Source organism: Scyliorhinus canicula, chromosome 16 (genome assembly GCF_902713615.1).
Source record: "Scyliorhinus canicula chromosome 16, sScyCan1.1, whole genome shotgun sequence".
NCBI lineage: Eukaryota > Metazoa > Chordata > Chondrichthyes > Carcharhiniformes > Scyliorhinidae > Scyliorhinus > Scyliorhinus canicula.
This window is the reverse complement of record NC_052161.1, coordinates 129098194-129115547: the sequence shown is the minus strand read 5'-3', so window position 1 is coordinate 129115547 and position 17354 is coordinate 129098194. Positions and strand designations below refer to the sequence as shown.

Sequence of the window (17354 nt, the reverse complement as noted above, 5' to 3'; positions counted from 1 at the left end):
CACTTAGCAGAGATATTAATAACCATGGGCATAGATTTAAAGTAAGGGGCAGGAGATTCAGAGGGAGTTTGAGGAAACACATTTTCACCCAAAGGGTGGTGGGAATCTGGATTGTACTGCCTGAAAGGCTGCAGAGGCGGGAACCCTCTCAACATTTAAATGACCACTTCAAATGCCATAGCAGACAAGCCTATGGACCAAAGTGCTGGAAAATGGGATTAGAATAGATAGGTGCACAAATACAATGGACCAAATGGTCTCTTTCTGTGCTGTAAAATTCTAAGCCTCTAAGTTTCCAGTGAATAACTACATTGCCCAGCTCAACACTGAGCAATTCAAATCTACAAGGACCCAAATTCAATCCTCAGTCTGTACCAAATTACCTGATTTCATCTGAAACAGCAGCAGGGATTCCAGTTAGCCTCAGCACCTTCAGTCCAGAGAGTAAAATTGTCATAGGTTCCCACTCCTGATCGATTCAAGTGAATTCAGTTGGATAATTTGTGTGGGCATCATGGAAGGACAGGATTGCCCACCAGCTGCATTGCTGGCAATAAACCTGTAAAGATGGATTTGAATGAAGAGAGATCTTTGATCTATTTAATCACATTCTCCCAGAAGACCAATTCCATTCTTTAAAGTTGTGGCCTCAATCTCTTGCTCTAGAGGAAGTGCAGATAAGGTTTACCGGACTGATTCCTGGGACTGATGCATTGGGAGAAATTGAATGAGGGGCTGGTTTAGCTCACAAGGCTAAATCGCTGGCTTTTAAAGCAGACCAAGCAGGCCAGCAGCACGGTTCGATTCCCGTACCAGCCTCCCCGGACAGGCGCTGGAATGTGGCGACTGGGGGCTTTTCACAGTAACTTCATTGAAGCCTGCTCGTGACAATAAGTGATTTTCATTTTTTCATTTTCAATTAGGCTTGTATTCATTGAAGGTCAGAAGAATGACGGGGAGGGGGGCAGGGCACCTCATAGAAACCTATAAAATTCTAACAGGAATAGACAGGGTGGATACAGGATGTTCCCTATGGTGGGTGTGTCCAGAACCAGGGGTCACAGTTTAAGAATACAGGGTAGACCATTTAGGATAGAACTGAGGAGAAATCTCTACACCCAGAGAGTGGTGAGCCTGAGAAATTAGTTATCACAGGAAGTATTGGGTGGCACGGTAGCACAGTGGTTAGCACTGTTGCTTCACAGCGTCAGGGTCTCAGGTTCAATTCCTCCTTGGGTCACTGTCTGTGTGGAGTCTGCACGTTCTCCCCGTGTCTGCGTGGGTTTCCTCCGGGTTCTCCAGTTTCCTCCCACAAGTCCCAAAAGACATGCTGTTAGGTGAATTGGACATTCTGAATTCTCTCTCAGTGTACCCAAACAGGCGCCGGAGTGTGGCGACTAGGGGATTTTCACAGTAACTTCATTGCAGAGATAATGTAAGACTACTTGTGACAATAATAAAAATTATTATCATTATTATTAGTTGAGACCAACACATTACATGTTTTCGAGAAGCAGTTAGATATAGTACTTAGGTCGAAGGGGGTCAAAGGATATGGGGGGAAAGAGGGATTAGGCTATTGAGTTGGATTATCAGGCATGATCATAATGAATGATGGAGCAGGCTCGAAGGGCCGAATGGCCTCCTCGTCCTCCCATTTTCTATGTTTCTATCTCAATTCCTACCAATCTTTTTCAGCTGCAGTATGAAGAAAATTATATTTTCTGTCCCAGATTTGCTTTTCAGAATCCTGAAAATGAACACTCTTCACTCCCATGCCTCAACCTATCCAGAAGCACTATTCTGTCTTTAATTCCCACATACTTCTCAATTTCTACTTGTTCTTTTCCAAGTTACACCACCAATCACCAGTTTCTCCAACAGTACTCCACTCACACCCTTCCTACCCAGGCCCTGACTTTGTCTCAGGCTGCCCAGCAATCCTCACCTTGATATCTCTTCCTTCCCAAACCACAGTTCTTCTGCCTGCTGCAATTCTGTGCTCTGTAATCTTTACCTCAGCCAGTCTCCAAACTCCAACCTCTTCCAATCACTGTGCCCACTCCATAAGCAACGTCCATTCTCTCCCCAAACTTTGTACAATCCCCACCCTCACTCCAGGCCCTTTCCAATCTCAGGACCAAAAGCTTCTCCAGTATCACAGCATAGGCACTATTTTCATAGCCATGCAGTGCCTCAGTCTCAATCCCAGTGAATGCCAAACGGATCTCATCTCATCTGGGCATCCCCCACCATCAACAATTTCCTTAGCAACCCACCCCCATTCCCCTTGCCTCAATTCCCTGAGCAACCCACCCCCATTCCCCTTGCCTCAATTCCCTGAGCAACCCATCCCCATTCCCCTTGCCTCAATTCCCTGAGCAACCCACCCCTATTCCCCTTGCCTCAATTCCCTGAGCAACCCACCCCCATTCCCCTTGCCTCAATTCCCTGAGCAACCAACCCCCCAATCTTATTTCTCCCAATTCCTTTAGCAACCCATCCGAAATCTTCTTTCTCCTAATTCCCTGAGCAACCCAACCCCAATCCTTACATCAAGTCCCTTAGCAACCCAACCACATTCCTCTTAACCCAATTCCCTTCGCAAACTACCCCAATCCGCTTGCCTCAGTATCCTTAGCAACCCATCCCCAATCCTCTCTCCTCGCCCGATCTATTCTCTCGGCTCTTGGCCCCGCCCCAAATCTTGATCTTGACATAGGCCCCGCCCCTCTCCCAGCTCCGCCGCCGCTCTCCAGGCTCCGCCCCGCCCGCCGCCACTCCGTCAGCCCCTCTCCCAGGCCCCGCCCCGCCGCCGCTCTCCAGGCTCCGCCCCGCCCGCCGCCGCTCTCCCAGGCCCCGCCCCTCTCCCCGTCGTTCTCCCAGGCCCCGCCCCTCTCCCAGCCCCGCTCCCGCTCTCCAGACCCCGCCCCGCCGCGCCGCCGCTCTCCCAGCTCCGCCCCGGCTCCCAGGCCCCGCCCCACCGCCGCTCTCCCAGGCCCCGCCCCACCGCCGCTCTCCCAGCCTCCAGGCCCCGCCTCGCCGCCGCTCTCCAGGCCCCGCCCCTCTCCCAGGCCCCGCCGCCGCTCTCCCAGCTCCGCCCCGGCTCCCAAGCCCCGCCCCGCCGCCGCTCTCCCAGGCTCCGCCCCTCTCCCAGGCCCCGCCGCCGCTCTCTCAGGCTCCGCCCCGGCCCCCGCCGCCGCTCTCCCAGGCCACGCCCCTCTCCCAGGCCCCGCCTCGCCGCTCTCCCAGCTCCGCCCCGGCTCCCAGGCCCCGCCCCGCCGCCGCTCTCCCAGGCCCCGCCCCGCCGCCGCTCTCCCAGGCCCCGCCCCGCCGCCGCTCTCCCAGGCCCCGCCCCGCCGCTCACCCAGGCCCCGCCCCATCGCCGCTCTCCCAGGCCCCGCCCCGCCGCCGTTCTCCCAGGCCCCGCCCCGCCGCCGCTCTCCCAGGCCCCGCCCCGCCGCTCACCCAGGCCCCGCCCCGCCGCCGCTCTCCCAGCTCCGCCCCGGCTCCCAGGCTCCGCCGCCTCCGTTGGGCCCGCTCTGCTCGGCCGCCATGCTGCAGATGGATGATTCTATGGAGCCTGAGGTGGCCGTGCTCCCCACCGAGGGCATCGCGGGCCCGGGTTTCCCGGCGGGGTCCGCCGCACGAACCGAGCCGCCTCCCTCCCAGCCGGTGGTGGCCGCCGACAGCAGCTCGGAGAGCGCGGCCTCGGCAGCCCGCGGGGCCGAGACTCTGACACCGTTCAGTGTGAAGGATCCCACTCTGCAGGCCAAGATCAAGGATTACTTCGTGTTCAGGGTAAGGGCCGCTGTCCTGATCCAACCCCCCCCCCCCCCCCCCCAAATCAATAACCTTCATAACGACATCTCTTTTATACCTCACTACATACTGGTGTTTATTTTCATATTTATATATCAATTCCATAGATTTTGTTTCTGTAAAGATTAAACTTGTATAAGATATCTAAACATAATAGAATTTACAGTGCAGAAAGAGGCCATTCAGCCCATTGAGTCTACACTGGCCCTTGGAAAGAGCACCCTACTTGAGCCCCACACCTCCACCCTAACCGTGTAACCCCACCTAACCTTTCTGAAAACTAAGGGTAATTGATTATGGCCAATTCACCTAACAGCACATCTTTCGGGACATGTAGGAGAAACCGGAGCACCCGGAGGAAACCCACGCAGACACGGGGAGGACGTGCAGACTCCGCACAGACAGTCACTTAAGTCGGGACTCGAACCTGGGACCCTGGAGCTGTGAAGCAATGATGCTAACCACTGTGCTATCACGCTGTCCGTGATAGAATATCACGCTGTTCGTGATAGAACATAGAACAGTACAGCACAGAACAGGCCCTTCAGCCCTCGATGTTGTGCCGAGCAATGATCACCCTACTCAAACCCACGTATCCACCCTATACCCGTAACCCAACAACCCCCCCCTTAACCTTACTTTTTAGGACACTACGGGCAATTTAGCATGGAGAGGACGTGCAGACTCCACACAGACAGTGACCCAGCCGGGAATCGAACCTGGGACCCTGGAGCTGTGAAGCATTTATGCTAACCACCATGCTACCGCGCTGCCCCACTTACGGTTGATCTTAGATCAACTGTATTCATACTCTCATGTTTATAGCCCCACATTTAAATCTTTGTTTATTGCTATTTATCCATGTCTGAATTTGGATCTGTCTAAAAGCTTTTGGCAAAGAGTAATTCAGACTCGAAATGTCAGCTCCCATCTCTCTCTACAGATGCTGCCAGACCCGCTGAGATTGTCCAAAATTTTCCATATGTCTATATTTGCCTTAACTATTTGTATTTTTTATATATCTACATCATTATTGACTACCGATATCTCCATGTCTAAATCTACTGATCTACATTTATATCCGCAAATGTATGTATAATTCCCGTACCAGCCTCCCCGAACAGGCGCCGGAATGTGGCGACGAGGGGCTTTTCACAGTAACTTCATTTGAAGCCTAGTTGTGACAATAAACAATTTTCATTTCATTTCAATTCTATTTATGTCATATATGTATGGAGAGGGTAAACATTTATTTACCTTTATTTTTGTATATTTTATCCACTGCAGAATTGGCATTTTTTGTCCATTGCTAATTGGCCCAAGGAGGTTATGGGGTCACCTGGTGGCTTGACAGAAGTGAAGGGACTTGTTTGGCCACTTCAGGGATCAACCATTTGTTTTGTGGGACCGGAGTCATGTACAGATCAGACTGAGTAAGGAAAGTTTCCCTCCCTTGGGTTTTGACAATCCGACCACTTCATGGTCAATTTTACTAACGGCAGGTTTTTTATTTCCAGATTTTTAACATGATTTGGAGTTATGCTGAATTATCACCAGTCTGGTAACATAACCATTACATCCCATTTTAATAATCACGCAGTCTTCTAAATCTATCTAAATAACTAATTACTGTCAATATCAGACAGAACCTGTATGTTTCATTATCTGTAAACATCTGACCATATTTATTTAAATCTATATTAATTTGCCTTAATTTCTCTTTATCTATCTATCACATACAATGCACACAATTTCTGAAATGTAAAACCAGACACCAGATTTTGGACAGAAGCTGCTCACTTCACTGTCCGGGAGAGATAGACTCTTCCTCATCTTCTGATATCTATAATGCCCTGTTCAATGTTTGCTTGCCACAGATTTGAAATAAGATGGCCTATTATTTCATATATTTTTAGTACTGGCAGCTACTGTGAAGATTTTTTTAAAAAGGGAGAGATTGTAGCATAGGCTTCTGATGAGTAATCAGTATTGGACTGTGATAACTCAAAGGAAAGATGATACTAAATGCTCTTTTAATTATTAATTGACGTGTTTAAGAGCTTATCGCAGTGTGATCTCCTCCTTTTCGCTTTTATCTTAATCACAGTATTTAGTTTCAGACAGTGAGATTAGGGAATGTGAATACCAGCTGCCCATGGATAGTTTCTCTAACATGTTTGTGACAGTTGGCTGCAAGGTTGGTCTCTCTTTTCTAAGGAACCCCCTTGGACTTAATTGCCATGTAATTAGATCATGGCTGGTCTGTAACTCCACTCACATTTATCTGCCTTTGCTCCATATTCCTTGAAAGACGTATCCAACAAAAATCTTATCAATCTCACTCTTGGAAGCTCCAATTGCGGCAGCCTTTTCCAAGAGAGAGTTCCAGATTTCTACGAACCCTTTCTGTGAAAATATGTGTTCTGAATGTCCCTACTCTATGCCCTCATTCTCGATTATCCCACCAGAGGAGATAGTTTTTCTGTTTCTACCCTGTTGAATCTGTTCAATATTTTTAATCATCCATCGCTCTTCTGCACTCAAGAAAATGCAAGGTAATTCTATGTAACCAGTCCTCGTAATTCAATGCCGCAGGAAAACTGCAGTCACCAAAGCAGTGGTTTAAGTTCTGTATTACAATAAAAATTCAGTTTAAATGTGATTTATATCCGTAAATCAGTGTTAATTTTAATTTATTTGTTTGCAGGATGTGGCCGTTGTTGATAAGACCAGCATTTATTGCTCGTCCTTCGTTATCCTTGAGGAGGTTTCACGAACTGTTGCAGTTCGTGTGGTGAAGACTCACTCACAGTTGTTAGATAGGGAGTTCCAGAATTTTGATTGAGCATCGATGAAGGAAGGACAAACGTATCCGAGTCAGGAAGGTGTGCGACTTGGAGGGGAACTTGTAGACAGTGGTGTTCCCATGCACCTGCTGCCCTGGTCCTACGAGATGTTGGATGTCACAGGCCTGGGAGATAGAAGTCTCGGTGCCTCTGATAAACTCACTGCCAAGCCTGAAAGAGACCCATGCTTTTTACTTTTTCACTGATGTTAACTAGATAAAAAGCCTCTCTGAATTTGTCATTCCATTGCACTGACTGTAAGCAATGTATTGGGACCAAATACAGGCATTGATGAACTGATAGTGACCATTATCGTGGTGGGGGGAGGGAATGTAGTGAACTCCAGGGTCCCAAGTTCGATTCTCGGCTTGGGTCACTGTCTGTGGAGTCTGCACATTCTCCCCGTGTCTGCGTGGGTTTCATCCGGGTGCTCCGGTTTCCTCCCACATGTCCCAAAAGACGTGCTGTTAGGTGAATTGGACATTCTGAATTCTCCCTCTGTGTACCCGAACAGGTTCCGGAATGTGGCAACGAGGGGCTTTTCACGTAACTTCATTGCAGTGTTAATGTAAGTCCACTTGTGACAATAAAGATTATTATTCTGATGTAGGTGGACTTTCAGAAAGCCTGTGTCAAGGTTCTTCACAGGTAACTTGGAGAGGATGGAGGGGTATCGAACTAGTGGTGTGGTAGCAAATTGAATTTAAAAATTAGTTGGGAAACGAGTAGGGGTTAAGGGTGGTTTCTCAGAGTGATTGGAGATGGTTAATGATGCATTTAGAATATTTCTGTTCAGATGATATGAGTGACATCAAATCATTTACATGTAGGGCCAGAGAGAAGAGTGTCCAAATTTGCAGACGATACTCAAGTAAGAAATATAGTAAGTATTCTGAGGATCAAAGAAAGCTGCAATAGTATATTGATAAAATGGTGGAATGGGCACAAATAGGCAAACAGAATTCAACTTGATTAACTGGGGACCTGAGTGGCCGCGGCTGTGATATCCAGTAACTCTTTGTTTTTTCGGCACTAGGAAGTGCTGAGTGTTTTGGCCAAGAGTGGTATCAATCGGTACAGACTTGGAGGGCAGAAGGACGTGTTCTTGCGCTGTATTGTTCTTTGTTCTCGCGTCCAGTCAACGCAGGCACTCATCATATTGTTTCAGACAAATTAAATGGCGTCTGTGGCCAGGTACAAGGGAACCATAGGCGTGATTTAACAAGGAGCCAGAAAACAAAATCACCAGTTATCCTCACTCGTGGACTGACAGTCACCTCTTCTTCTAAGGCCCTTGGCCACTATCATTCTCCTTGTGTCTCTTTGACTTTATTCACAGGCTAACTGGGCTGTTCCTTTGCTGGTCCATTTCATTCCAAGCAGCCATTGCTAGTTGTCAAGACCTTGATGGAAGTTTCTCAAATGCTCTCTGAAATGGAAGACAGTTAGGAATGAGCAGTAAATGCTAGTCCAGCCACAACCCATAAATACATTTTTTCATAAAGTTGGATGGTTGTAGGTTGATCTTGACATCGTATTTTACCACCCAGCATTTAACAGCATGTTAAAATTTGTCTTGGCACAGTTTCTCACCACAAACGTTCTCTCTTCTCTGTAGCCAGGGACCATTGAACGGGCTGTTTCTGATATTCGATCTATCGCCATGCCAACAGAGGATGGAGGTGTGCAGAGTGTGTGGCTGCTAACTGAGTAAGTGATGGAACTTGTGACACTTTCACAGGTGGTATTGCATGCTGCTATATCCATGGTTGTTAGATAGTACTCTTACCAGTATTGTAACATTAAACAGTTCATTCCAACTTCCACTGCTAGTTGTCAAGTTTAGCATTAGACACAGAGTGATGATGTTGAACAAGCTTTTGCGCATTGTATCTTGCAGTTCGAGCGTAAAACCCAGGATCTAGCGAGTGAGGTGGCACCATCTAGTGGAAAAATATCAACACTACTCTCAAATATATACACACACACTGTCTAGTTTGATTTATTTCCATTATATTAAAATAGGATGTTCAATGACATGGTATATTTGCTCACTCAGACCTAATGTTGCTTTGGTGGATTTCACAAGGAGTTGCAATGCAGTGACTTAATGCCAAGTGTCAGCATGTTCATTGGAGGAAGGAACGCCATATCAAATAAGCAAAGCTCAGTTGTGAGCTTCACATTATTGCCATCCTTCAGTTAAGGTGATGACCAAAGGTCCTGCTCGTCTGTTCCAGTGGTTCAGCATGATGTAAAATCCCCAATTTGGACAGAGGGTTTTCCTGCAAGGTTCAGATCTCAGCTGGAACCTTTAAAAAAAAACCCCGGTTGACCAATTCATCGTATTGCTATTTGTACAGCGTTGCTTATTTTTTTTAAAATCTCGAAGCATTGCTGGCATTTATTATCTCCACGTCTGCCAGTATCGGTGTGTTCGTGAATCAGCAAGTGGTAATTGCCTTCGGTCCTTGCCACAAACTGTTGCCAAGTCACCCAATCCATCTCTCTCCTCGGCAGCTGCCTGAAGCTGAAACGGACTGTCTGCGACATCTCTACCTTTCTTTTCTCTTTTTGACAAGCTTTTGGTCACTTGTCCTAATAGCCCCTAATGTAGCTTGGTGTCAAATTGCATTTTATCAGGTTCCTGTAAAGATCCTTGGGATATTTTATTACATTAAGGATGCTAGGTATTGTTGGTGGTGTTTTTTAAAAAATCTCTTTATTGGCATTTTCAAAATTATATACATGGCCATTCGTTTCATTTATTGTACAGTCAAAAAGGCTTTTTCTTGGGATGTTCTATTTACAGTCTGTCGCCATTTGACTCGGCATATAATCCTCCCTAACCGCCCTACCCACCCACCCCGGTGCCCTCCTTGATCGATCCGGGGGGGTGTTCCTTCTCCTCGTTTCAACCCCTCCTTTCTTTTCTCCCCCAGTCGGCTTCGGCCATGTCCATCTTGTGGATTGGGGGGGCTTCCCCTCGCCCCCCCCTCCCCTCCCCCCCCCCCCTCCCCCCCCCCTCCCCCCCCTCCCCCCCCCCCCTCCCCCCCCTCCCCTCCCCTCCCCCCCCTCCCCTCCCCCCCTCCCTCCCCTCCCCCCCTCCCCTCCCCTCCCCCCCTCCCCTCCCCTCCCCCCCCCCCCTCCCCTCCCCTCCCCCCCCCCCTCCCCTCCCCTCCCCCCCCCCCCCACCCCCCCTCCCCTCCTCCCCCTCCTCCCCTCCCCCCATTGTTTCTTTGTCTCTCTCAGGCTTTCTCTCTTTTCTCTCTACCCCCTTCCTCCTCTTCTGGGCTGCGCGTCCCTGACGTTCCTCCTCGTCTTTCTCTCTTTCCTTTTAAACTTTCCAGTTTCACACTCTACTAACTTGCTGGCCTCAAACAGGTTTTGGAACAGGCTGACAAATTGCCCCCATGATGTAAGGAAGCCTTCCTCCGATCATCGGATGGCGTACTTGATCTTCTCCAGGTGGAGAAATTCGGCCAGGTCTGCCAACCAGTCTGCAGCTGTGGGTGGTGCTGCCGATCGCCAGCCGAGCAGGATTCTGTGGCATGCGATTCGGGAAGTGAAAGCTAGAGCGTCGGCCCTCTTCCCCATGTGTAGCTCTGGCTGCTCTGACACGCCAAAGGTTGCCACATTCGGCCATGGCTTCACCCTCACACCAACAACCTTGGACATTGCCTCGGAGAAGGCTGCCCAGACCCAGCAAGTTTGGGACAAGGCCAGAACATGTGGGTGTGGTTGGCTGGGCCCCTCTGGCACTGTTCACATTTGCCCTTCCCCTCCGAGAAGAACATGCACATTCGGGTTCTGGTCAGGTGTGCTCTGTGCATCACTTTGAACTGCATGAGGCTGAGCTTTGTGCAGGAGGAGGTGGAGTTGGCCCTGCTCAGTGCTTCGCTCCAGAGCCCCCCAACCCACTTCTGTCCCCAGTTTGTCCCCCCATTTCCGTCATCCAGTGGTATTCGGGCTCTGTCCAGTAGCTGTCCGTATATTTTCTCGCAGAGCCCCCCTTTACTGTCAGTGTTCATCAGATCCTCTAATAATGTGATTTCCGGGGTCCAGGGGTACCCTACTGTCTCTTTGTGCAGTGTTTTATTTGTAGGTGTCTCATTTCCTGACCTGTCGGTAGTTCCCATTCCTCTGTCAGTTCGTTCAGGATCACTATCTGTTTCCGATGTAGAAGTCCCTGTCAGCATTCCCCCGTCCTGTCTTCATTTTAAAAACGTTGTGTCTAGCATGGCAGGCGGCAATCTGTGGTTACCGCAAATTGGGGTCACGGGGGACATCTTGGTCAGCCCGAAGTGCTGTCTTAATTGGCCCCACGTTTTCAGTGTGGCCGCTACCACTGGGCTGGATGTGTATTTTGCCGAGGGGGATGGGAGTGCTGCCGTGGCTAGGGCTCGGAGGGTTGTCCCCTTGCAGGAGGCCTCCTCCATCCTCACCCACTCCAAGTTGGGTTGGTGCACCCATCCCCTCACTCTCTGCTGTTGCTGCCCAGTGGGAAGTGGGCAGTGCCAGGCCTCCCTTAATTTGCCTCCTTTGTCGTGTTGATTTGGGGACTCTTGGATTCTTGCTCCCCCACACAAATGCCATCATTAAGCTTTCTATGTTTTGGAAGAAGGCCTTGGGGATGAAGATCGGTATGGATCTAAACAGGAAGAGGAACCTCGGCAGCACATTAATTTTGATCGTCTGAACTCTTCCCGCCAGGGAGAGTGGGAGTGTGTCCCACCTTTTGTAGGTCCCTTTTGACTTCCTCCACCAGGCTAGTCAGGTTCCACTTGGGGATCTGTGACCAGTCTCTGGCTATTTGGATCCGCAGGTATCAGAATTTATTTTGGGCTATTTTAAACGGGAGTCCCTCCAGCTCTGCCCCCCCCCCCCCCAATTTGGGTTCACTGGGAATGCCTCACGTTTGCCCAGGTTGAGTTTGTAACCTGAGAAGGTTCCAGGCTTCTCAGGTGGGCAGACTCTGGATCTTTTCCTGGGTTTCCACCTTCCTCCCAGGCCGTCTATCGTGCACTGGAGGGAGGCCATCACTTCCGTGACCACCTCTTTCACCACCAGCTGGAACTCCATTTTAATCGCCTCCCTCATGGCAGTCAATTCCTTTTTTCGGAGACTCTTCCATCCGTCCCCGGTGTCGGCGGCGGGGGGGCACACATCGGGACCTGTCCGATCCTGTTCCGCTGTTCGGGTCGCCAGTCATCCCCTCTCCTGGTTTGCCTGGTCCGTCCGCTCGTGGCTCTTGCCCCTTTCCGCCGCTTCTGCCTTCTCACCGGCTCTTTGAACTGCCGGTTGCCGGCATCTTCCTTTCCCCTCCGTTGCAGTTCGCACCTTCTGGGTTTGGGATAGTTTTGGGATGCTTTTTGGGCCAAAAATCTCAAAACATTCACTATTTTGGGTCCGATTGAGAGGGGAGCCACCTGATGTGCGACCAGCACATCACCACCGCCAGAAGTCTTGGTAGTGGTGTTGAACACATACGTTTTGTTTGTTAGTTGTGAATGAACAAGAAACAATACTGCGTGCTGAAAACAGATAAAATACCAACCCCGTCCTTTTGTTGTGGGGCTTTTCACTAGTTTAAAGTGTACGGTGTCAGCCAGCCCAATAAACTACTGTCATGGTAGCATAGCTGGGATATGTGTACACACACCTGTTTACATGTAATAATGTGTAGACATCAGGTAAGGCAGGCTGTGATTCAGTTACGATGCCCTCCACTGTCTCAAATCCTGCCTGTAGTAATCCACGGGAGGCAGGAGTTCCGTCACCACACCAATATTTATTTACAATAACGATATTACAGGAGCAGCTACAAACAGTGCTTCTAGCAGTCCAGTCAACTTAAGACTGGCTCACAAAGCCTACACAGGTGATTATATGGGCCCCCTCAATGAGCTATCATTGAGGGACCTCATACTCCAATTGGCCAACCAATAAAGCCAATTGTAGTTCATTACACTGCCAATGGTCAGTTTCTACACTTGCGCTTAGTATTGGTGAGGTGCTGGGAGAAAGCTGTATTTCAACAGGACTCGGTGTATTCTAAAGAGGGGAAATAGACCAAATTGTGATTTCTGTTGTGTAAAAAATGTTTTCAATGATTTATTTATACTTTTTTAAAAACATGAATTTTTCCCACCACATTACAGGATTGACCATTGGAACAACGAGAAAGAACGTCTCGTACTGATCACCGAGCGATCCCTGCTCCTCTGTAAATATGACTTCATCAGCCTCATCTGCCGACAGGTTATTCGAATTTCACTCAACGCAGTAGACACCATTTCAATTGGAGAGTTTCTGTTTCCTCCAAAGTCTCTGAACAAGTCAGTACGATAGTGAAATCTTTGATTTATCCAGTGTTTTTGCCCAATTGTATTGCAGCAAATTCAGAAGCGATAGCCTCTTACTTGCCTTTTCCTTTGCAAAAGCGCCCTACTAAACCAGTGTCTTACCAGCCCATACAAACTCTGAGATTAGTCCATCCACCCTCCAAAATATTTTTATTCTTCTGTATTAAGCCACAAATATTACTTCCAAGAGGCATACTGTACTACTGTTAAATGGTGGCATCATTCACCCAGTTTTTTTTTTCCACAGGAGAGAGGGACATGGACTTCGTGTTCAGTGGGACAAGCGGGATAGACCTTCCTTTATTAACCGCTGGAATCCATGGTCAACTGACATGCCATATGCCACCTTCACTGAACACCCTATGGCAAACGTAGATGAGAAGATTGCATCCCTCTGCCAGGTAAGAAGCATTCAGCCTGGTAATAAGTAAGCTTGGGTGTGACATGGCACCTTTGGCACATAATACTACTTCCCACACTAGGCATGTAGTATGGCCTATTGCCTGAACACTAATTTGGCATATAGATCCTAGAGCTCAGCTTGCTATTGATGCTGACTGTTGAATCGATGCTGACTGCAGTGATGGAGAGCGTACATAGAATTTCATAGAGAAATATTACAATTAGCCTTTTGGTTCAACTGGTCCATGTGGGTAAATATGCTTGTGAGGCTCCTCCGTCCCTTAGTTTAACCCTGTCAGTATGTCTTTCTGTTCCTTTCACCCCCTTGTGCTTATCTGATTTCCCCTTAAATGCATTGGCTTCTTGCCATAGTTATCTGCTTCACAACCAAATGAATTCAAGTGGGATCAGTCTGACCAAAATGTTCAATTGTATATTGATCATAGGACACGGGCATGTGCACTTTGACTTAGTATATAGTGTGCCATTGTGCGAGAGTAATCATGAAAATGAAAATCACTTATTGTCACGAGTAGGCTTCAATTAAGTTACTGTGAAAAGCCCCTAGTTGCCACATTCCGGCGCCTGTCCGGGGAGGCTGGTACGGGAATTGAACCTGCTGCTAGCCTGCTTGGTCTGCTTTAAAAGCCAGCGATTTAGCCCTGTGAGCTAAACCAGCCCCATCATAAGGGTACTTCCTCTTTCAGTTCAAGATGAAGTTTTAGTTAACAGGGTTCAGCTGTTGAATTATTTTTCAATGTACACTAGCTCGTCAGTGACCATTCTTGAAATAAGTTGACTTTTGGTGTTTTTCCATACTGTGACAGTATCTCTATTAAATTTCAGTTGGAGAATTTTAAGACCCAATTCATCCAAGCTGTGAAGAAGGCTCACAAAGAGGCACCACTGCCAGGCCGGGCCAACGGAGTGCTGATCCTGGAGCGGCCCCTACTCATCCAGACATATATTGGTCTCATGTCTTTCATTAACAATGAAGCCAAACTGGGCTATTCGATGTCAAGGGGGACAATTGGATTTTAAACTAAAGGTTTTAAGCTTTGTTGTGCCCAGTCAGTAGAATCTTCCTCCTCCTCATATGGTATTTTACATTGCCTCTTCTCCACCGTTTCAATTTCTAGTAATCCAACCTTCAGTTGGGCACTGGGCAGTTTTGATTGCAAATTGTCATGGAGTTGGATATATCAGGCAAGTTTGCATTCTAGCCTCAAAGCACATTCTATATACTGCAGCGTGTGGTACGGTGTCATTTTTAAAAACAAAGTGCTTGACAATGATTGCATACTATTCACAAGAAAATATAGCATTGCAATCTGGAAAATGATGAGCACTGTGTCCTGCTTGTATTGTGGGCCCGTTATCGTTTTTGATGACCTGCTTACTGTGCTTGAGCATTTGTGCTTTGGAAACCTGATGGAAACTGAGCATGTCAGTGGGGTGGAAGGCTATGATATCCAGCAGGAGCCTGAGGAAATGAAGGCCTGTGCTTTTATGAAGAGAACGTGCATGTTGTAGTAGGTTGCTACACTATCTTTTCGCCTTCAAATATGGCCCAATCGTAGTTTCTCTTATTTGAAGAAAGGTGGATGCCATAATTCAGATACAATCCAGATTGTGGGAATATCTTCTCCAGTCGTTGTCCCATAACGAAAGGAGTCCAAACAGTCACAAATAAGTGTACTGAAGCTGTAAAACAGAACAGATTCAGTGAGGACTTCCCACGGAAATGCAATTACTAAAGCTGCACTAATTCTGTCGTAGAGTCTAAATGACGGCGAGGTGCTATGCTACAAGAGCACATGTTGGAGAGTGGGGGGTTGGACTGGACTTGAGGTTATTAACGTTCAGAATTGCAGATAATTTCACACATGAATGAAAATTCTCATGATGCTATAAAAGCTCATGTTAAATGTCTTGCCTAGTTTGACAGGCCCAGTATTGACTAGCTCAGCTGTGCCTTTAAGTAGCCATATTATTATTAATGTCTGCTTTGATCTAATTGGCAGATTGCAGTAGAATTTGAATAAGTCTTGTGCAAATACTAAAAACCCATAAGTATTGAGTACCTGGTGTTATAAATTTTCAGAAATCTTGGGTTGTGATTTTCCATCCTTTTGCATTTGAAATGTAATTCAAACAATTGAAATCACCAGCTGAATGCAAGGTATAACAAGGCGAGAGCCACTTTTTTAAAACCAGCAATTTTAATTTATGTGAGCCACATATTTCTTTAAAGCCACCGGTGCTTCACTGAGGTAAAATAATCACATTAAAACTTGGTCGATGTGCCAGTATCACAAGGTAATCCAGAAATAATGTAATTTATTATAATGTAACTATTACCATTTCATAACAGGGTGGAGTTGTACAATAATCAGCTCTCAACAAGGGCTGGAGTTTCTCGCTCATTCTAATAGTGGTGTAGTGATTATGCTACTGGACTAGCAACTTCATTACAAGTAGTTATAAAATTAAATTCAAAAAAATCGGGAAATGGTGGAGTGGCACAATAATAAGTGACTACGAAAACTGTTGATAGAAAAAAACGTGGTTCACCTTTCAGGGAAGGAATCCTGACCCAGTCAGGCATCTGGTCCTAGACCAGATTTACAAGCTTTACAAACCTTTTCTCATTTTGAGGCTTCAAAATTGCTATAATCCCAGAGTGTATTAGGTTTTTCTGGGGGGGGAGGTTGCGGGGAAGCTTGTTTAAACTTTGGCTTCTTTAGGAGCAGTTATCAGGCCTCGAAGTTCAGTAAGTTAGGCCATGCCCGCCATTTGAAAAATAAATGCTAGGTTTAGCGAGGCTTTGCAGTTTTTAGCAATCAGTCCAAGTTCCACATCAGCCAGTGATGGCTTAGAGCTCACGACTTTGGGGGATACCCTGTCCTCGACTGGATAGTTAATTTGCTCTAAAGTGCATCCAGCAAGTCATGCAGTTCTAGACAAATCATTACAAAACAAACTTGCACCCCTTCAGACTAATTAGCAAAGCCTCAACAACCTTTCAAACATTTAAAACAGCAAATAGCATTACATTGCTGCAAATCGTCACTGCTGCTTAATACCTGCCAGTCACTCATTGGCTGTATCTGACAAACATTCCAACCTTCATTGCAAATTCAATTAAGCAATTAAATGTAGCTCCTACTCAAAATTAACTAATTTAAAGACTAGGCAATGAGTCAGAAATGAGAATCTGTACTCTTAACCGTACCCAGATGGCAACTGCTCCCCCAGTATGACTTAAACAGGCAGCAATTTGGGGGCGACGGTGGTGCAGGCTACATTACTCTCCACAATGCAAATTCCATGTTTTAGGGTCTTGACACGTTTGCAAACTACAGTCACAAGTAGCTCTGGTGTCAGTGGTTGAATGTTAAGCTATGTACTATGATTTCAGTCAATTAAAAAATAATGAAGCATGCACATTGAATCCAGAAACTGGGGATGATTGAGAAAATATGCTTGTGACTGAAAGTGTAGTGATAACTATAATCCAATCTTTAAGCTTTTTTATGTATTTTATTTAAAACCATCACAATTGCTAATAAAAACTGTATAAATATGCAAAATTATAATATGTAGTTATTTTTCAGATTTGAAGAATAAGTGGTATATGAGAATTAAATTTAAAAAGCCTGAAAACCCAGAGCTTACTCAGTCTTACGGTCAGGGTCACATGTTTCATTGCCATTGGACCTTGGGTGGAGATTAAATCTCTCTCAAATCTTCCACCCTATTTGACATATTGAAAGTGTTAACTGATCCCCCAAATCAATTCCCTTTTCTGGAAATATTTTCCCTGCCCCCCTCCTCACTATTTTGAGGAAAATTTAGTTCTGACCCTATTCAAAGTGCATGAACTTTCTACTGGTGGTCTCCTATATTCATTGAGCAG

The 17354-nt window shown here is 47.0% G+C and overlaps 1 protein-coding gene across 1 annotated transcript; it reads left to right on the top strand.

Moving 5' to 3' along the window:
• The first annotated feature begins 3488 nt into the window (after positions 1-3488).
• On the top strand, positions 3489-17101 carry tprg1l (tumor protein p63 regulated 1-like). The gene is made up of 5 exons (XM_038821556.1): positions 3489-3801; positions 8287-8378; positions 12830-13006; positions 13281-13434; positions 14282-17101. Exons 1-5 carry the CDS (start codon positions 3556-3558, stop codon positions 14474-14476), a joined length of 864 nt encoding a protein of 287 aa, XP_038677484.1. The 5' UTR covers positions 3489-3555; the 3' UTR covers positions 14477-17101.
• Positions 17102-17354: the final 253 nt, after the last annotated feature.